Source organism: Cyprinus carpio, chromosome A24 (genome assembly GCF_018340385.1).
Source record: "Cyprinus carpio isolate SPL01 chromosome A24, ASM1834038v1, whole genome shotgun sequence".
NCBI classification, from domain to species: Eukaryota; Metazoa; Chordata; class Actinopteri; order Cypriniformes; family Cyprinidae; genus Cyprinus; species Cyprinus carpio.
This window is the reverse complement of record NC_056595.1, coordinates 15,299,206-15,321,859: the sequence shown is the minus strand read 5'-3', so window position 1 is coordinate 15,321,859 and position 22,654 is coordinate 15,299,206. Positions and strand designations below refer to the sequence as shown.

At 36.4% G+C, this 22,654-nt stretch overlaps 1 protein-coding gene across 3 annotated transcripts in view; it reads left to right on the top strand.

The window, feature by feature from the left end:
• Positions 1 to 22,654, top strand: part of LOC109050229 (brother of CDO-like) — a 48,678-nt gene that overhangs the window by 12,504 nt on the left and 13,520 nt on the right. For 2 of the 3 annotated variants that reach the window (XM_042714332.1, XM_042714333.1), the window contains 2 exons: positions 21,125 to 21,249; positions 21,401 to 21,682. In XM_042714332.1, the coding sequence (XP_042570266.1) occupies positions 21,125 to 21,249; positions 21,401 to 21,682 (407 nt within the window). Of the gene's footprint in view, positions 1 to 9,850; positions 10,253 to 21,124; positions 21,250 to 21,400; positions 21,683 to 22,654 lie in introns of those variants that run through there. The other variant, XM_042714334.1, reaches the window with a different exon arrangement.

The window sequence follows — 22,654 nt, the reverse complement described above, 5'->3', positions numbered from 1 at the left end:
GTTTGGTTTATCACTTATAAATCTTTAACAAAGACTTCGTAGGGATCCCTGTGGGAAAAATGAATGGGTAAAAATACTTCTGAAAGCAATGTGTTGAAAAAGTGGATAGGCACTATTGTACTCTATATTGCTAAATGCTGTGACTGACCAATCAGAGCCAATCATTTCTGGGAGTTGCGGAATAATTTTTAGCTTGTTTACAAGTATATAGTATTAAACTACAGAGAGTTCTTACAAGACGAGCTACGATCTCCATTTCTGCGTGTCAGTATCTGTCAGAGCATGCACACACCACTGAATGCATTTGTCTGATTAATTTATGTCCAAACTGCAGTCACTTTATGACAGACTATGCAAAAAACATACCAGTAATATTTCAGTCGGATTAAAGCATTTCATGACATTTAAAATGTCACTTTACTGCGACTTTAAAAAACTATTGCAATGTGTGTGTGCGAGTGCCTTTACAAGCCTGTAAGGAGGAAAACTGTGTGCCAGGTGTTTCTGATTAGGACAGCTATCAGGAAAAGACAGAGGAGGGGGGAGTAATGGTACAAAGAAGTCCAAAACTCTCCCTTTTAACTCTGTAGCCCATAGATCAAACTCCAGCCGGCTCCCCTGATAGGCTCATGAATACCTCCTCCAAGCTCTCATCCCTTATCATACTGTTATTTCTACACTGATTGCAGTGGTTACATGGAAAAGACCTGATATGTGTCACACTGTGACAGCGCTGATGCATATCCTCAACAGAGTGTGTGTGTGTTTGGGAGAGGATTTGATGAACCACAGTGTGAGACAAAAACAAAATGTTATAGTTACACACTTCTTTCTCATCTTTTTTGTTCATTGGAAATGTGATGGTGATTCTCTTTTTTCTTTTCTTTTTTGTTCATTGGTGACTGTGATGATGGTTCTTTTTTTTTTTGGAGTTAATTTGTTAAAGAGTTACACTTGGGGAAAAAAATTGTTCTCAGTTTCATTCATAACTAATAATGTTTTACAGGAAAATATTAACTAACCTATACTTGACCACTTAACTTTGTGCAGATAGATTTAAATTTACTAATATTTGAAAGTATGACTGTATATTTGACTGTTGTAATCATTCTGTAAACTACAGGTATGCGCTCCGTTGTACTAGAATAGGTATCTTGTAAGTGTGTGTGTGTGTGTGTGTTTGTTTGGCTGTATGGGCTTTTGTGTGGTTTTGGGAAACAGCATTGATTTGTGACACTGAGTTGAAGTCAAGGGGCAGAACCAGAGCATGTGTTAAGCCTGTTGTTGGACAGCACATTGAAACTCTGTCTGCTTATTTGATAAGAACTCGTCCGTCTGGAAGGAAAATAAACAGTTGAGCAGTCTGTTGCTCAGCCTTCATAAAGGAGCTGTTACTAGAGCACAACACAATATTTACATCACTGTTTACATCTTATTACACACCCCTCTCTCTTTCTCTCTCTTTGTTTCTGTTCCTCTGATCTCTCTCTCTTTTCTCTCTCTTCTGTTTTCTGCCTCTAACAGTGGCCAAACTGAAGAAGAACTGTATTATTTGAGTGTGGTCTTTTTCTTTTGGATATGAACATTGTAAAGTCAAAATAAAATCAACAAAATGGGTTGCAAATTCTGTTTCATATTGAATTCAACCTCTGTTTGTGCAACCCATGCAGGGTAGTACGATTTATTAAAGAATGAAGTGAATCGAACACACAAAATTTTTGTATGTTTAGAATTGTTGCACAGTTATAGGACTGCATTTATGCCGCCTCTAAAAAGACTGTGAAAATCATGTACAATGTGTATAGATTTTACAAGAATTATTCTAAATGTGTTTATTACTGACAATCTAATAATTTGACAGTGAAATTGCATTTAAATTTTTCCAAATATTTATTCCATAAAAATACAAAACTAATTATTAACGGAATCGCTAAGCAACTAAAAGTGTTAATTTACTCATTACTAATACTAAGTATTGAAAAGGACTAACTGAAAAGAGCAAATCTGTTGAAATGTCACTGCTAATGATGCTACTTGACACTACACACTGTGATAATTGGCAGTATAAAAATATGATTATATTATTGTAAAAATCCATAAAAACACCATTGTAAATGTAAAAATAATTTGTGAGTGATAGCAAACAAAGATATTGTCTTTATCTGTGAAATGGTCTAAAAGGGGTGTGTGGATAGCAAATTAAAATTGGTACTAAGATTGAGCCCTGTGGGACCCCACAAGTTAAGAGAATTGATGAGAAGCAAATAATTCCAGTGACAATGTAATCAGTCAAAATGTTTGTCTAGGAAGTGTTTCAGGCTATTCTGCCAATCTCTAATAGTCTCTGTATGTTCATTTAACACTTTTAGTGTGTGTGTGTGCAAGGCAAAAAGAGAGTAAAAGTCATAAAGAGGGAATGTAAGAGAAATGGGATTTAGTTTCCATGTGTTTATTTATGATGGTGACTTTGTGCTGGTCTGTGTATCCCTGCCTCTGTCTATGAGTGACAGATAGAGATCAGAGGGGCTCTTATCAGTCATGTTTCTCTGGAATGGTCAGACTGTTCTACAATGCAGGGCCCCGGGAAGTCGTGCCGAGATGTTATTATGATGGCATTTCACTGGTTTCCGTGCCAGGACTTAAATATCTCAACACAAAGGAACATTCACAATTCATACATATTCAAAACAGACTTTAAATATGCAGATTACCTACAAACTGTAACTCAATACCTGAAAATCAACATTAAAATACTTGTGTAAATTCCATTATAAGCAAAAGAATTGTGCAAACTAAAAAAAAAAAAAAAAAAAAAAAAAAACAGTCTACGAACACCCTGGGTGCATATGGCTGGCACTTAGATTGAATGCTTTGTCAAGAAGGTAATTTTGCTTGCGTGTGAGCTGTTGCTCCCAGGTTGTGTGTGAGGCTCTGTGAGAAGTCATTTTCAGAGCCTGTTATTTGTAACGGGTGAGATCATGCTTCATTGCTGACACTGAACATAAAGAGGCATTGAGTAAAAGAGAAACCTAGTCCAAGAGTGGAGGTACACACACGTACAAAGAGAGGTAGATTTACAGAGGTCTGCAAACACACACTCGCTCAGGTACACAACCATACACACAGACACAAGGCTACATTTAATCACCGAGGAGGACACACATACTGGGAGTGGACGGTCAGTGTAGTGGAGAACCAGAGGACCATGGGGACTATCGTTTTCCTCGTTAATTATGACCGTCTGGCAAGCTCAGGGACCAGGAATTGTGAAGGGGGAGGAATGGAGAAAAAGTGAGGGTAAGACAGGGAGGGGCGGCACAGGAGAGACAGGAATCAAGATAGAGAGCTCTGTGTAGGAGGGCAGGGAATGTGGATGATAAAACCAGGTGCGTCAATGGAAAGGATAGAAGACACCTTAAATCTCCAGCATATGCCGTCTTTACTTCCTTCTAATACCTTCTGCAGTCCACCTTAAATCTTCCAGACTTTAACCTCCCCAGACATACAACCTGGAAACCAGACGTCTTCCATCATGGACGAAACATTTTTGTCCTATCACAGCCCCTCGACACTGAACACTATTCTTTATTGTTCAAAGATGGTCAAAGATAGGTTATTTCTTTTTTATTGACCAGCAATATTGAAAATGATTTGTTAAATGAGGGATAGTTCACCGAAACTATCATTTACTCACTCTCATGTTGTTCCAAAATTGTATGATTTTCTGTCTTCTGTGGAACACAAAAGAAGATATTTTGAAGAATGTTTCTGTTTTTGTCTGTAAAATGAAAGTCATCAGGATCCAAAAGAACATTTTTATCAAAATAATAAAAATGTTAATTAAATTAAAATCCTCTTGTTTTTAATCCTGTTTGTTTGTCTGTTTTTTTGTTAATTAATTAATGCATATATGTATTTTTAGAGTAAGTGTTATTTTAGTATTATCTATATACTATTTGAGTATTAAATAATATTTTTAAAATTAGTTTTTATGTTTTCACTCAGATGTTAGTTTAAGTTTTGCTATGTATTTCAGTTTTTAATTTTAGTAATTTTAGTTCTTCAAGCTTTAATTTTAGTTCTTTAGTTCTTCAGAATATATATATATTCTATCTAAATATTAAGCCCTTATTGGTCATAATAAAAAATAACCCATAAAAACTCAGTAGGAGACACAATAACAAATAAATGCCACTTGATGAATGCAACATAAAAAAAAGCTAAAACCACGTCATTGTTTTTTGCAACCAGGCTGCAGATGAAAGCACCACCTTTCAGTGAAAAATCCCGAGGTCATTAACCCAGGTTAAGTCCAGGCCAGGCCAGGTCAGGGTTATTCTGAAATGCTCCCCCAATTCCTCTGCTCTGAGTCTAGTGGAGCGACACTGGGATTTCAACGGCTCCAGGTCCAATTACTGCAGTCAGCCGCATCTGGAGCAAGTTAACAGGCCGATCCAATCCAGCTGCGCCACGGCAACACACGCCCCAGTTTTGACGACACAACGAATAATAACAATAAAAGCATATCGTGCACACACACACATAAACTCTCCCATCCAGAAAAATAATAACAGCAATAATACAGCAGGAAATGAAGAGTCACAGAGGCCAGGGCACAGGATCACAGAGCTTTGTGCAGGCCGTACTGTGTATGTATCAGCATGAAATGGGGTTTTGTGAAATGTTTCGCTGAGAGGATTGTGATTTATATGTTTTAGTAGTGTGCATGCATGAACATTTGTACAATTTGTTTGTTTACATGACTTTTCTAAGCTGCAAAAATGCAAATATAATATATTTGAGCTATTTTTACTAATAGTTCTGTGTATGAAGACTTAAAGGCATAAGGTCTAGTCCTCATTGTTGGTAGAGAACCACCCAGCTCAAGCTATAACGTATCTTTTCTTACACTTTTACCTTATATGATGAAATCAAAAGTAAAAAGATGAAATATCTATACGCATAAAATTTAATTGTAACACATTTATAATGTCACCCACCCAGAGTATGTTACTTTTGCATGTGTGGTCTAGTTCCACCATTTTTCATTGCTTTAGAATAATGTTGTAAAAAAGTTATTGGTGAATCATGAAATTTGAAGTGAAATTCAAATGGAGTGTTTAGCTGTGAATTAATGATAATTCTTTGTTTTATTTTAAAAGCTTTAAAAATAACTATAACTATGTTGTTTAAATAATTGGTGCAATAACACAAAAATCAAACAAAATATACTTTCACACCAAGGACGATAACTTTAAAAATAACTATGTTGTTTAAATAATCATTGTAATGGTGCGTTCACACTAACTGTAAATATAATATTTTAATAATCATTCTAAAGGGACGTTTACAGCAAGGACGATAACTATAACGATAACTATAACTATATAAAGTTTTGATAATCATTCTAAAGGGATGTCCCACCAAGATGATAACTATAACGATAACCATAACTACACAGTTTAAATCATTGTTGTTATGGTAAGTTCACACCAAGGATAATAACTCTAATTATAACTATAACTAATAAGTTAAAATAATTCTAATTGTTGTAAAGGGATATCACACCAAGGATGATAACTATAACTGTAAAATTGTAATAATTGTTCCAAAGGAACGTTACCACCTGGAACGATAAGTGTAAGGATATATAACATAAATATAACAATAACTATATTAGTGTCCACACCAATGCACAATAACATTCTGTTTGAAAAAAATATATATATTTGAAAGTGATTGTATAGTTGTGTTGTGGACTTCCCTATTCTCATAGAATTAGAGCAATTATTAAAACGTTATAATTATTGGCCCTTAAGTCTGTAAATGTAAATGGCAAGAGTTTAAATGAACTAGTAAACAGTGTTCTTTAAGTACTATGTGTACTGGCGTGAGGCACTTAGAGCCGCTCATTCTTAGTTTTGTCACACTGAGGAAGTGACACAGCTGCTAAGGTCAGCGGTAGACGCGGTGCCTGGGGGTCGTTGTCATGGCGCCTGTGTTGAGTAATAAGGTTAGACCCTGAGACTCTTAGGATCCCTCCAAAGGCACACGTGTACACACATGCACACTTCACAAATACACACAATTAAACAGTGCTTTCAGACTTGCCACACTGCAAGTACTGTTCCACAGCTACACAAGACACACACACGCGCATTTATTAGAAAAAAAAAAAAAACGCCTTACAAAGCAATGCTTTGAGCAACGAGTGTGAAAAGCCTTAGGCCACAAGAGCCATGCTATTTTAAATATGTCCTCTATAATTATATCATCATCTACATATCAGTCTGTTGGTCTTTATTATGAAGCTGTGAAGGTGATGGAGGTATTGGTGAGAGAAAGCAATGCATGCTGGGAATTATGCATGCTGGGCCAGAGGCATTCTGGGAGACTTGGCCTCTGAAGCAGCAGCATGGTTAATAGCCCTTTCATGGCTAGGCCACAATGGCTTTTGTCTGTGCCTAATTCAGCCTATGGTGCACAGGGCAAGGAGGGAAAATGGCACAGAGGGCCTGAAATCCTCCCTGCACCTCTCTCTCTCTTTGGGATGAGAGACCTTTTACAGGTCTTTTAAAAAACTTTATTATTACAGCCATTGTAAATAAAAAAAAATTACAATTTATTGAAAATCTTCTCACCTTCAGGCCATCCAAGATGTAGATGAGTTTGTTTCTTCATTGGAACAGATTCAGAGAAATGTATTATTACATTATAGTGGATCCTCTGCAGTGAATGGGTGCCGTCAGAATGAGAGTCCAAACAGCTGATAAATGTTAACTTCAAACTATTGTTTCCAGCTAAAACATGAGTTGTCTATTAATAATATTGCTTTCTTTATTGAAAAAGCCATCTCGACTGAATCAGTAGAGAAATATGCACAGATCAAACAGTGTTTACAAGAGAAAACAATTTAAAACAGTTCTAACAGTGCTAATTATGTAATGGTAATTATCAATTAAGAAACAAACTCATCTACATCTTGGATGGCTTGACAGTGAGGAAAATTTCAGCAAGATTTTATTTATGAGTAAACAATTCCTTCAAAAATTAAGCCTTGTGCTAATATAATTTATGTAGATAATACAGAAAAAAATAAATACATTTCATTTTACTAATAAATACATAGGATTGTATATATGCAGCAGCATATAAACAAATGCTGTAATTCTTTACATAAGCAACCTCAGACCACAGATGCACCCACATATATTTACACTGTGACTGTGCCAAATGAAGCTGCACATACCAAACGTGAACCATAAATTGCAGCATAACATACACACTTCCAAACATCCGTAATTCTATCATCAGAGAGCCAAACCGTGTACATCACCTATAAACTTCACAAAAACCACAAAAGACAAGCCACAGCCATCCTTTATTATTGCTGCCTCTCAGTTGTGGAATTATTTGTGTAAAAACAGCAAACTAATTATACATTATCACAGGCTACATATGACATCAGATATCTCCTATTAAAAGTTACTTGAGACCAGTCTAATTAGAACAACAAGGCAATAAGTCAAACTTGTCATCACTGCACACCAAATTCTGTAATACTGGTTGTAGTAATGATACTTAATAATAACTGGATTTATCGAATTGCTATCGAATTATACCAAAGCTTCGGGACCAAGTATAAAAAAAAGAAGAAAAAAAAGTAAAAAATAAAATAAAATAAAATTATAAATATATAAACAAATTAACAAATGAATAAAACAATTACAAAAATTAATTAATTAAAAATAATTGTATTTTTTAAAAAAATCTATTTGGCAGATACTTCATTCAAAGTGACTTACACATATATACTTTTGTATTTTATCCGTCTTTACATTCCCTTGAAATTAAACCCATGATCATGGAGTAACCATTGCTACACTGTACTATTGGATTTCAATTACTATTTGATTTCGATTTTGAATTAAATTACTTCCATTTTTAAGTAAATAAAAAGTATGTTTTTATATATATATATATATAAATATATATATATATATATATATATATATATATATATATATATATATATATATATATATATATATATATATATATATATATATATATCTGCATACTAAGACTGGAAACATAAAATTAGTAATAGCTTAGACCCATCTGCATACTAAGACTGGTGACATGATTATAACAATGAGCAGTATTGAGGTTCCTCTAATTACTGGAGCAATTACAGCATGTGTGCATGCCAGCAGAGTGTGTGTGTAAACTGGAGAAGGTCTGATTGTTGGTGTGTCAACTGCAGCTGTGTCCACACGGGCAGAGAGCCTGCACAGCTAATAAGCATGGAAGTCTAATTCATCCTCTGCTATAACATCAGCTCTCATGCCAAGCAAACCAAAAAGAAAAACATGTGGCTCTGACATGGCATGCAAAAACCAGGCAAGACCAACCACACACATTGCCATAAAACAGACTCAGAGATGTTTACTTTCACCTGAGGAGCAACAGGTGACACGCAAACACAAGGTTTTTAGTATTTTTAACTTACTATCTATTTAATGTTACATGTGTATATTCTAATCAGTAGTTAGCAATTCAGTAGTATCTTTTTCAGTTTCTCTCACTACTACACTGAAAAAGATGTGTAATATTTACTTTGAAATTGAAACAATTTTCACTTAGAAATTGCTAGTAAGTTTCACAAATATTTACAAAGTAACACATTCAGCTAAACATGAAACTTTGAAGTGGAAAAACTGAAATTTTTTTTTTTTTTTTTTGTAAACTGAACTCCAATAATGTTGTATTAACAACTTCAATAAATAAATAAATAAAGTGTATGCATTGGATACTTATTCAGAGTGTCTATAATCAATTCAAGTCCATAGAAAAAAAAATATAATTATAACGATATATATATATATATATATATATATATATATATATATATATATATATATATATATATATATATATATATATATATATATATTTTTTTTTTTTTTTTTTTTTTTTTTTTTATGAACTTGAATTGATTATAGACACTCTGAATATATACTATATATACTATATAAATCAATTGACGTCAGGCTGCTAGATTACTAGATTAGTTTCCTGTACTACTTTCTCTGCTTAAAGTATTACTAACTCCTATTAGTTTCCTTTTGTTTAGTTTCCTATATATGTATGTATATGTGTGTGTGTATATATATATATATATATATATATATATATATATATATATATATATATATATATATAGACACACACACACACACACACACACACCACACACATATATATATATATATATATATATATATATATATATATATATATATAAACAATTGTAACTTGCTCTTTTAGGCTTAAAAATTGGGATGATATTAGTGTAGCATTAATGAGAACTACAACTAGGAAGTAGTATTAGTACAGTAGGAAACATAGGAAGTAGTTCAGGAAACCAATAGGAAATAACATTAGAGTACTAATAAGTGCTGTTAGAATAGTTACAAGTTACTAAAATAAGTTTCATCTAATGAACTAGTGACGTTGAAAACTGTTTGCCAGAGTTTTCCATGCTGAAATAACCTTTTCAGGTAAATGGTGTGATGTCTTTAGTGACCGTGTCTGTAATGGTGTGATGTTTGGCAGAATGGTCCGGTTATCAATGGACCCGGTGGCTCTGAGAGACACATGCAGGGGTCCTCACGGTGAGGTTTTCCCGCACAACACGGCTCAGCTGCGCCTGCGGGACTGTCGCTTCAATAGACGGGTCAACCTAAGCCCTGCGGGGACGAGCGCATACCAAATGAGGGAGAACAGAGAGGCTGCGGGAGGGGGAGGGGCTCCTTATCCTGCGCACGTAACGTTTAGGATTCACACGTAAAAAAAAGAAAAGTTCTCGTCACGAACGTTCCACTCAAGCTTTAAACCCTATATCTGAAGGAGAGACAAGCGTGAACTACGCTGAGATTTGGGAAGGAATCTTTATTGTTCAGATCCCTCCTCCTTCTTGGGAAGTGGGAGGACCCGAGAAGTTCCTCGCAAAAGGGAGAATTGTTCCAGGACTCAGTCATCCAAAAACGTCCTTTCAATGCAAGAACTTGGGGAGCCGAAGAAAATGTCGGTGCTGCTGCAGCAGTAAATTACTGAAGCAGTAGCGGTTTGCGTGGAAAAGAAGGAGAGGGATTGCCGTTTTCTTGGATTAAACAGCGAGAAACATTGCTGGAAAAAGTCGACCAACGAAAAACTAGTGGATTCAACTCCAAACTACTGCACGTTTTTGGTAAGTCTCTCTCCTCCCCCAAAACATCTCTTGTTTTTAGGAACCCCACCATACTATTCCATTAGCTTACTCAAGTTTCCTTCACTTTTCATATTTCCTGCATTTTGCACTTTTGCGAATACTTGTTAATCAAAGAAAGATGCCTTTTTATACTCTTTTTTTTTTCTTTTTAAGGATGCGGGTGTTAGCTAACTAACGTTAGCCGACTACCTCCTACCACATCCAATCAAAATAATCCAAAATATCCCTGACTCTCCGAGGTTATGTTTATTTTTTTCTACTTTAAAAACGATTTAGTAGACGTATTTATGACGGTATTTCAATAAAAGAGAGCTAAATGCACTTTGGCTGCAGCTGTGATGTTAATTTGTCCCTCTAATGCTAATCATAGGCAAAATAAAAATACCTCTGTATTTATAAGATTTATAAGATGTTTGTATTAATGAGTCATTGTCAGAGTGTCAATAAATGTGTTATGAAGTGTAAGAGCATCTCTAAGAAGCATACATGAAAATTTTTGCATAGTTTTACAGGCCTCATTTAGCTATAGTAGTTGACATGACTGTGCTCGCGCAATTTTACACTTGAATAAATCATGTATGTTTATATATTTTGTCATTCTATAAACATTCTCACTTATGAATATCTATTTTTTTTTTCAGAACAGAGTTTGTTTTATGATGATAAAACAAATTGGTCAAATGTTGATAATTGTTGGTCATTAGGAAATTGTGCCCAAAATATCTTGACTGTTTTGTTTGTAAACAATTACAAAGCAGTGTTGTAGCACTTATATAAAAAATATTTGCAAACTTTTTAGGTGATCTAGTTTCACTTCATTGGGTCTGAAATAGAGATTTTTTTTAAAGATATTTTATAGATATTCACACATTTTCTTCTTGATTTTTAATTATCATGTTGTCTGTAAAAAAAATACATGTGTGACTATATTGCAAAGCAATATAATATAATGGATAATATATAAATGGCAATCAATAAATATAATGGCAATAATAATAATTAACAAAATCTTTATAATGCATATTATGTTTTATTGCTGTAGTCTAATGATTTAGTTATTATTATTATTATAAAAAAATCAATATAGTACATGAAAATGTTACTGTTGATCTGTAAGATCTCTTTTGCTCAGAAAGCATTGCTGTACTGTGGAAACAAAACCTAACCGATGAACTACTAACGATTTGATTTCTGACATTTGATTTGCATGGAAATGTTTATACAGTCCCGCATGGTTGTTATAGAGTTATAACAGGACAATAATGTTACAAAGCTAGTAATGAAGTTTGTCAGGGCCTCAAAATGTTAGTGCCCAGGTGCTGTATTGTTCTCGAAAAAGAAAGAAAACAGGCCAACTTAGAGGAATGCTGGCTGACCTTGCGTTTGTTTCAAACTAGTTGATAGATTCTTACGAACCAGATCGCTCTGCTCAGATGCCAAGAATTCAATTTGAGGAAAAACTGTGGTAGCCGGTTTGTGCTCAAGATGATTGGTGGTCGGGTGGATCAAAGTTGTTCCATAATTGATTCCAGTCTGATTATCTTGTTGGCCTTCATAGTGCTCTGACCTTATTTGGTTATAATGCTGGGAAGGCCTATTAGCTATGCACAGATGGATGCACAGATTTCAGATGACATGTCCTCACTGCTCCGCATTCTTTCAGTGTAACAGGTATCCCATATCTGAGCCAGAGAATCCCGTCTGGGGACTTGGAAAGGCTGATAAAAGCATATTAGATGGGAGGCATGAGGCTGATCGGGTATCAGCATGGTAGAGATGTCAGGGATGTGACATATGTCTTCAAACGCTCTTGTTTTCATAGATAAATTGGCAACTAGGCTGTAGGCATCAGCATTATGAATTCATTTCTAGTGTGTGTGACCAAATGAGAGCTGATTAGTCTTGTGGATGTGGAGGTTTTTTGTTGCCGCAGAGGTTTTTGGACCAGCTTATTGTTTTCTTAAAGGGTGTAACTTTTCTATTAATTTGCAGAAGACGGCTGTGTAATAAAAAACTCCTCCAGGTTGGCTTTCATGTCTGTTTCAGCAGGTATGTTCATGCAGTCATAATACCCTGGAGGCAACAATCTGCGGGTTTGTGTGTGTGTGCGGGTTAAAGATGCTCTCCAATCAGGATTATCTTCTCATAGTGGAATGCACGGTGTGTCAGTCTGATATTTCCAAACGTGCTCTGAATTATCCAAAGCTCAAAAGTATGGCAGCTGACAAGAGGCAATTTTTAGCCCGCAGTGAAGAATAATTGTCTCTGAAGTATAAAGTCGCTGTTGGGGCCTCACCTGGTCGAGGTAATTTAGTTTCAGTGCTTTCTCCATTTCATTAGGCACACAATAACCCCTGGACATCCAGGTGGCTGGTTGAGTTTCTCACTTTCTCATGTTTGGTTCCTCTTGGAACAGTTCACCCAAAAATTAAATTTTTCTGAAAATTTACTCACCATCAGCTCATCCAGGATGAGTTTGTTACTTCATCGGAACAGATTTCAGAGAAATTAAGCATTACATTGCTTGATCACCAGTGGATCCTCTGCAGTGAATGGGTGCCGTCAGATTCCTTTGCTGAGCAAGTGATGCAAACATCACAATAATCCACAAGTAGTCCACACGGCTCCAGTCCATCAGTTAGACTTGTAAGAAACATTAAGGCTTTTAATGGTCAAAATATGAGTCCATAATCCATAAAAATGCTTCCCTTGTTGTCCTCTCACATTAAGATCCACCTACATATTTGTTTAGAACTGTTTTGGATGGTTTTTACTTGTAAATGGTGCTCAATCTGTGCATATTTCTCTCCTGATTCAGATAAGACAATTTGGATAGAGAACTTAGCTGCAAGCAATGGTTAGAAATTAAGAACTTAATGGTATATTTATTACAAACATACAGCTTTTTGCTTCATAAGACATTACTCAGTTGACTGGAGTTGTGTGAATTACTAGTGGGTTATTGTGATGTTTTTATCAGCTGTTTGAACTCTCATTCTGACAGCACCCATTCACTGCAGAGGATCCATTGTTGATATAGTGATGTAATGCAAAATTTTTCCAACTCATCTTGGTTGGCCTGAGAGGGTGAGTGTATTTTTGAATGAACTATTCCTTTAAGAGAATGTCGTCCATTTACCTTACTCTAAGACCTGTGAAATACTCTGTAATGTGTTACCTTGTCACTTCACCAGTCGTTGTGAAGACTGTATTATGTCAAGCGTGTGTTTGACCCGAGTTGTCTCTGACATCAAGGAAACGCACAAACATAGCAGCACGTTGCTGTTTGTGTCAGTGTGTCTGTTGCAAGGCGGTGAGATCATTGATAAACTCCAGACCCTGGTAAGTAAGCAGAGACTGTTTGCAGACAAACAGCTCAGTGTGTGTAAAGCTGATATTTGTACAAAGATTAAGGATCGTTTGACAAGCACAGACTAATGGAGACGTTCTCCGCAAGACCATTCACACTCTCTCGATAACTCGTCTTTAGAGACCTATAGCTCACTGTCAGAGTCACACACATGCTCTGAAACGTTCCTGCACACACACACTATATTACTTGTCTTCATTATTTATCCAGGATAGATTATATGCCACTTTCATTTTCTGATAATTGAAATTTTACAAATAAAATGTACACAAATATTTGCATCATAATCACTTGTTGAAGATTTCTTTTTTCTCTCTCAAACATAAGGAGGTTTTTAAAAAGCTGTATATTTTATGCTTTATGATTTTTGATTTGCAATATATACACTACTTTTCAAAAGTTTGGGATCTGTATGATTTTTAATATTTTTAAAAGAAGTCTCTAATGCTCACAAAGGCTGCATTTTTTATTATTATATATTTTTTTAACCAAAAATAAACTAAAAGCAGTATTAGTATTATTGAAATAGTATTACAATTTTAAATAACTGTTTTCTATTTGAATCTGTTTTAAGGTATAATTTATTCCTGTGATGGCACAGCTGAATTTTCAGCATCATTACTCCAGTCCTATAGTATTACATGATCCTTCAGAAATCATTCTAATATGCTGATTTGGTGCTCAAGAAGCATTTCTTATTATTATCAATGTTGAAAACAGCTGTGCTACTTAATATTTATTTTATTTTTTATTTTTTGTGGAAGCTGATCATTTTTTGGGAGGATTCTTTGAATAAAAAGTTAAAAAATAGCATTAACATGAAATATAAATCTTTTTTGAAATTATAAATGTCTCTACTGTCCCTTTTGATCAATTTAATGTGTCATTGCTGAATAAAAGTGTTAATTTCTTTCAAAAACAAAAAATCATACTCACCCCAAACTTTTAAACGATGGTGTAAATGATTTTGTAAACACCTGTCCTTCAGCACAGCAGTTTTGTTTTGAAATAGGTAGGACATTTTTTTCATCTTTATGCCTTTTGGACACGATGGCATGTTCAAAAGCCAAAGGCTACTGTATTTTTTTGCAGTTTAGGGTTTGTTTATTATGTGGTTGGTGTTGCTTTTGATGTGTCTGCAAACTGTGTGGTCATGGATGTTGCAGGTGTTTACAGTTGACAAGGGCTTCCCCTACCAAAGCCAGACCTTTGGCTCTGAAAGACCCAGTCATTTGGCTTTAACTATGCTAAACCTGTTTTTAAAAAAGACATTTTAGACACTTTTCAGCTTAAATGTCCTAATTTTTTTGCTGATTTGTTTTGCTTGTATCAGTGCTGTTTACAGCCATTCACTCAGGCAACAGAGCATTATTGCATGAGTGCATTATAAACAGTTTCATTACAGATTTTAATTTCCTAACCCTTCCTGCTGTTTTTTCCAGTCTTTGCTGGCGAGCACACAGGCAGTCTAAGCTCACTGAGTTCCTGTTGAATAATGTGGAGAAATTGCTGTAGATTTATAATTGGTTCCATTCACTATGATGGAAAAGCTGCCAGAGCAGCAGGGGCCCCTCCATCCTTCCCTCTCTCCGCTCATCTGCACAGCTATAAGCTCTGTGTGGTTTTACAAGAAAATATGTTCAGTATAAATATCTATTCTTTATTTTGTAATGAACTTCACAATGGCTGCATGTGTTTGAGAGCTCGAAACATTTGTCCTCCATTGTGAAGTTTTTTTTTTGTCATGATTTGAAAATTGTTTCGTTCTGTTAGATATTTGAGCACATTGTAGTTTGATCCGTATTCAAGCAGTTGGTTCTAAAATTTATTATTTCTTTAAACTAGAGCTGTATTTGGGTCCTTGTGAGAATGCAAATGCCTGTGATCACTCTCTAAAGAAAAAAAGACAAAAAAAATATTTTCCTAATAAGCATCACCAAGGCAGTTTTGTATTGGATTTATGGTGAACTGAACCTCTTATAATACTTGCCTTGGTGGAGAGCAGCATGAAAACAGAGTCAGTCTAATCCTAACTGACAGTTCCCATCGTCTGGCCAAACGGAGGTATGCAGTCATGTGACCGTCTTGCTCAAAATGCCCAAACTCAATAATTAGCGTGTGCTAGTTAATGATGCATTGTTATATGAATTATGCAAATATCGGGGGGCTTAATTGATCAGAGCCCCTGGACTTGGCTCGATCTTTTCCTCGTTAATCCATTTAGTGGGTCTCATTATTTTATTTTTTGGGCAGGGGTGGATGTTGCTCATTAATACACTGAAGGGAATGGTGATGGCAGGGGTATTGGCCTTGTTAGTGGTGCTTTTGATGTTTAATTTTCCAGCATGGGAACGACTGATGTTTTTACAGTGAATTGTGGGAGTCTAGGCAGCACTAGAAAAGATTCTGCTTTGCTTACAATTGCTAATCTGTTCTGAGAGCCATGAGAACGTTCCAGAGGATTAAGTGATGGGGAAGAGCCCTGAAGGTAAAGTCATGGTTATGGCAGCAGGTGAACTATGCCCAGAGTTTAGGCTGGGTGATATATTAAATATTCATGATGATTTTGCTGGGGATGTACAATGAAGGAATACTTTAAATAGTAAAATTATTTCATTGCCCGTTTTATTTGACTTAAAGACTATGTCGTTAAATGAGTTTCACAATTCTTCTGTGTCTTATGATTTTTCAGTTGTGCCCCGATCAGTTAATATTGATTCAAGTTTGATTTGTTTTTCTGTGAATCAGTTCAAATGGTTCAATAAATCAGTTCAAAACTCAATTATCTATTTACATAATCAATCAGTAATGATCACAGAAGATTTTGCACTGCATTTATTGATTACAATGCTTTTTCAAAAAATATGTAGTTAAATATTTCTGTTTTTTTGTGAATTTTTAGATTTAACACATAGAAATGAAAATTTATTTTGTTCATTTACTAAAAAACAACGAGGAACATGTTTTTTTTTTACTGTATCTGGTTGAGGTGAGTTTTTTTTTTAAAGAGATTAATACTTATATTAAGTAGTGACAGTTAAGACATTTGTAATGTTGCAGAAAGAATCTCAGAAAAAGTTGATTGCGGTTTCCATGAAAATGGAGCAGCACTGTTTTCGACATTGGTAATAGAGTGTAAATATTGAGATATTCTGTTTGTAGAACATAAAAGTGTGTTGTTAATCTGTAAGGAGGCCATAATTTTACTAAACTCTCCCTATGAACTGTTCTTTCTCCATTTTTGGCTCCTTCAGCCAAATGGCCAGCAAACTTCAACCATCCACCTTCTCAATTTCCCCCCCTTTTCGGTCAATCGCTAGTTGACATCCACTCTCTAATTTGGATCCCTAAAGCTTTCCTCCTACACCCACCCCCACATCCACTAACCACTTTTGGCTATCCAGCTCCCCCCAGCCCAAAACTGCAGCCCTCACTTGTCCATTGAGCTGCCCCCATCAGCTCTTCCTCTGGCCCTTCTGAGAAACGTCTCTCCTTTCACAGGGGGCCGTAGGGTTATTGTCCGTGCACCGGCTCACTGCTTTACAATGACTCTCCACTCTATTAAGGTGCGTTCTGCCTGTTACCGTCGCCCAGAGCAACGGGCCTCCCGCATGGCAGATATGCGCTGTGGCATTGTGGGCCATGGGCCCGCACTGGCAGTTGAACCCAGCACTCCTTACACTTGACACCGCATGTGTTTATCTAAAGGGGGGGGGGATTGTGATGTTTGGAGAATCGAGGATGGGTCGGGGGGGTCTGAAGGACGTAAATAGGGTGAAGGGAGTGGGGTGATAATTATTCAGAAGGAACTAAACCCCACCTCCTCCCCTCGCTTCCTCGTTACTCTTCTCCTCCCTCTGTGCGGAAAGCAGATGGAATGTGATCGGTACGAGGGAGGCCCACGGGCAGCCGAGAGCAGTTTTATCCAATTAGTAGGGTTGTCAAAATGAATTTCACACAGGCTGGAGGACAATAGTGACCGGAGTGGCCCAAGAAGAAAGGACTCCATTTAGTGACAAAGAGGCATTATGAAGTCACTTCAGTATTATGTTTTTTGTCTCTCTTTCTTTCTCCCTTTCTCCTATAAACAGAGTCTAAACGCACATGCCTTTGTACAGCCCTTATCCAGATGCTCTGATCAATGCGATCTCTGCTCTCTAAAGGGGTCACATACTTATAGCACAGCACGTTTTTCGCTTACAGTATTGTTTGACTCCCCCTGTCTGTGCATCTTTGGTGGAGAAGGAAAAAAATGGCTATAAATTATTTTCAATTACAATTGCGACTTGATATGAATGTGAAATGTTTGTATCAAAGGTGATGACATGAGCTGGATTGCACATATGTGTCTAAATGAAGCGTGTGTGTTCAAGGGGATAACTTCTGACGCCCGAGACAGGTGGCTTGACAGCCAAGGAGACGCTATTGCTGCCTTTTGCAAACCTATAGGGCAGCTGTCTTGTTCCTGTTGACAGCACAGCTTTGTTGGCTCCAGAGAGCCTGATAGTCTGAGTATATGCAGTAGTTTATTTGATGCAAACATGTTGTCTAATTTTCACAATTCAGTAGGATTGATTTGGCTCATCAATAAGGATGGCATAGAGTTCCAGGTTGGTTGACAGAGCAACAGTCATTTGCCTAATCAAATCAGTTCTGTGCTATATGAATGTTTTTATGCCACACAAACATGAACATTTAGTAGTTTGTGATCTATTGAAGATGGTTGTTGTTACGAATTCTGTTGATTTAAATAGGTGGTCAAGGTAAAGTTATCTAGCTAGCTAAGATATATGAGGTTTTGTTGAAAACTGTGAGAATTATGTTTATAGTCATTACTGTAAGTGGGTTTACAAATCATTTGATAAGAAAACTCAATATTAAAAATATTTCTGACAAATATAAAATATGTTGCTACAATTAATTTTACTTATTTATTTAGCTATATTGGCTATTACAAATCTGACATTTAAAACATTTAAAAAATAAATTTTTAATGTTTCATTGGTTGAATGATTGATACTCTGGTACACAACTGCTCTTTGTTATTCATTTAAATTTGTGGTCATGACAAAGTAATATAGCTTTCTAACTTTAGATGAGATTTTTTTTGACAATTGTGAGAATAATGTTCCTAATGGTCACTTTGAGTAGGTTTGAAAATATCAATTTATTTGCAAAGAAAAAATATATTTTTCATTAAATATTAAGTTCTTTCTGACAGATATAAAAATGTATTGATAAAACTAAGTATTTTATTTTTGTGATTTTATTGATCTTTTATACATTTATTTTATATATTATTTTATTTTTATTTATTTTGCTAGTCAAAATATTTGCAGGGCAGTTACTAATCTGAACTTTGTTCTTGACCAGTCCAACAGAAATCAATTTTATTCATGAGTTCTACCAGTGTTTTGCCATGTTTTTGTCCACTGAGAGTTTGTAGAAAACATTTTCAGTGTTTAATTTGCTGAGTGATCGACACCCTGTACTTCCACCACTTACAGTCACTGTATGTGGTCAAAACACAACTGAAACAATCATCTACACCTATATTAGTAATGGAGGTAGTTGTAGTATTAATAGCAGTGTCATTCATAGCAAGTTGTAGGATTACTGTTCTTAGTAACTGTAATCAGTATCAGACGTGGTGGTAAATCATTCATTTTAGCAGTAATATTAAAAAGAGCAATCATTGATGACCTGATTAAAGCTGATGACTTACAGACCATTAACTAAGCATAGATAACTTTTACCTAAAGTGGTAGAAACTAGTTGTTGGCCTGCTTGTCAAATTGGCGTTTGCTTAGGTCAGTATGATCTTAGCTTCACAGTGAGGTTCTGTGGTGTGCTTGGAATCAGCGTCACGCCATTTCCACTTCAGAGACGAGAAATAAACAAGCTAATGTTGTAGCGGACAGTAAAATCCATCAGCATTTTAACACATATGGTAATTAGAATGACGAGTCCAACATTTCCAAATCAGTCAGACTAAATAACATCTCTCTGCAACGTTATGCAGACAGCATAACTTGTTTATTTCTGGTGTTGGAAATGGAAAAACATTTGTTTAGGGCCAACCCCAAAGTCTGTAAATGGCACACATTCTATTCCATCAGCAGAGTTTGGCTAATAGCTAATGGCTATGTACCTACCAGCTCCAGAAAAACAACTCCAGATCCCAAGACGCAGACTTCATTTATTTTTGCAGAGTTTTTTCTAGAGTTGTGTCGTGTGGTTCCCTCCCATGTTTAAGCTCTCAATCTTTCTGTGAGGCTTCATTAATCATTACTTACAATTGATGGGAGTAGAGTTGTGTGTGTTTGTGTGTGTGTGTGAGAGAGAGAGATTTGCAGTCTGGGAGCAATAGACCACCCTCCTCCTCCTGACGGGAAGTTGTTAGTTTAACCTGACAGGAAAGAATTCGGGAAACTTGGCAGTAAGAGTCAAGGGAGAGAAACGCTCCCTTTCCTGCATTAACTGTTAATACACTAACCATTACTCTTTTTCTCCCTCTCCACTCACTCTTTCTCCCTCGGTTTGCGTCTTTGTAGGGATCACATTTCACTACTCAGTATTTCCAGAAAGCACAAATGATATCACCCCCACCCCACCCCACCCCATTGTTCTTTGTGTGCAGGTATTTTTGTTTTGAACCCGCCTGTATTGGTTACACCTGAGTAAGGGGGCTCAGATTTCCCCTCTTCTTATCTGGGCACCCGTCTCAACAGTTCGAGCCACCAAATGTGGGTTCAAGCAGATGTGTGTTTCAGTATGTGTTCTGTGAATTTGTAAGGAAAGATTTTTTCATGAGTAGCAGAACACCATTCAAAGCTAGTCGTAGTGTCATTGATAAGATTGAATGTTTCTGAAGTTATTAATGCTCACCAAGGCTGCATTTATTTAGTGAAACTATTGTATAGTATCATTACAATTTAAAATAATTTTTTTTTTGTTTAATATATTAAAATGTAATTTATTCCTGTGATGCAAAGCTGAATTTTAGGCAGCCGTTACTTCTTTAGGCTTCAGTGTCACATGATCCTTCAGAAATATGCTGATTTAGTGCTCAAGAGACATTTATTATTATCATCGTTGAAAACAGTGTTTGCTTTTTCAGGGTTCTTTGAAAAGAATGTTCAAAAGATAACAATTTATTTGAAACATAAATCTTTTGTAACATTATAAATGTCGTTATTTTCACATCAGTTTAATATGTCCTTGCAGATCAAAGTACTCATTTAAAAAAAAAAAAACGTACTCATTGGCTCTGCCCTTCAAAATGAGTAGTGCACAATGTTCCTGACCTGTAAATGGATTTCTCTCTTAGTCTCTTTTCTTGTTTTTGTCAGCTGTTTGATTCAGACTGTGGGTTGTATATGTGTTGGTTCATTACTATACTCACCACACTTTCAATGTAATGTAACACTGACTACGTTTTCAGGTGATAACCTCTATATCTTTCTCGCTCCCTCTAACAGGGGTAGTGTATGGAAGATGTCTGGGATATTGGATTGGATACCTTGGGAAAGAAAGCGGAAGATTCGAGTGCTGTGTGCCCTGGGTGCTCTGCTGTGCTTCCTGAAAGATAGTGCAGCTGTTAGAGGTGAGAGAGACCTATTCCCACCATAACATCATAAAGTTGGCTTCATTTGTGTTAGAAAAAGCTGGGTTCAGATCCAGCACGTATTATAGTCGTTTGTTTTGGATAACTGATATATTTATTCACTATTATTACATCCCAATATCTCTTCTAGATGACGTCCCAATCTTCACAGAGGAGCCTCTCTCGGTGGTACAGAAACTGGGGGGCAGCGTGACCCTGCGCTGCAGCGCCCTGCCCAACCATGTCAACATCAGCTGGCATCTGAACGGCAGAGAGCTGCCAACTGGGGGTGACGAGGAGCTGGGAGTGCTGGTGTGGCCCGGTTCACTTTACATCCCCTCCCTTACAAACCTCACCGTGGGCAGATACCAGTGTGTGGCCACCACCAGCATTGGGTCCTGCGCTAGCGTGCCAGCCAACGTTACTGCAGCTAGTGAGTACACACACACTTTTACAAACATCAGTCACTAACATTTGTTGTATACATATTTACACACAGTGTTGAGAACTTTGAAGAATTTCTGTGCTGAATTCAAAGGGCTCTGCAGTGTGTGGTTGTATGCCAGGCCGAGCTGTACTGCTAGTGTGTGTCTGTGTTTGCCCTAAATTATTCAGTGCTAGAGCACAGAAAGGGGCATGTAATGTGACCCAACGTAATGCCTGTGCGTGTGTGTACGCGTGAACCACGGGCCCCATTAGTGAAGGGCCTCCTCCTTGTCCTCCACTGCTTCCCTCTTCATATACAGAGACAGAATGGAAAAAAAAAGACAGAAAAAGAAACAGCAAGTGAAGCAAGTGAGACAGTTTTTGCATATATTACCGTTTAAAAGTTTGGGGTTATGGTAATTTGTAATTATTCACAATAAAACTATTTTACTGTATTTAATGGCAGCAGCTCTCAATCTGCATGAACTCCACAAGTTTGTGTAAAACCTGATGATCATGTTCTCCAGCATGATTTGAGATGATCCATTAAAAGAGCATCTTGAGCTTCACTGGAAACGAGAACAGCTAATGTCTGTACAAAAGAGTTCACATGATCACATTTTTTTTTTAATTTGTGACCTACAAAAATTATGAATTTCTTGCTAATTTTACATAATAATAAATGTCAAAATCCTCAAACCTTCAGTTTATTTACAGTTTTATTTTCATAAACCGTATGTAAATATGTGCCACATTTGAGATTCTAAAGAACTCTGTGTGCATGCATGTGTGTTTGTGTGATAGTGTGAGCAGTGTAGGTTTGGCAGGACTAGTCGAGGCAGGATCTTCTGTCAAGATCAGACGCGACATGAGATTCTTGACACCATCTTCACCTCCGAAAAGCAGGCATGCTTTACATCATCCACCCTCTTTATTTCCCTCTCTCAAACTCTGTGTTTCTGTTCATGGCATTTAATGG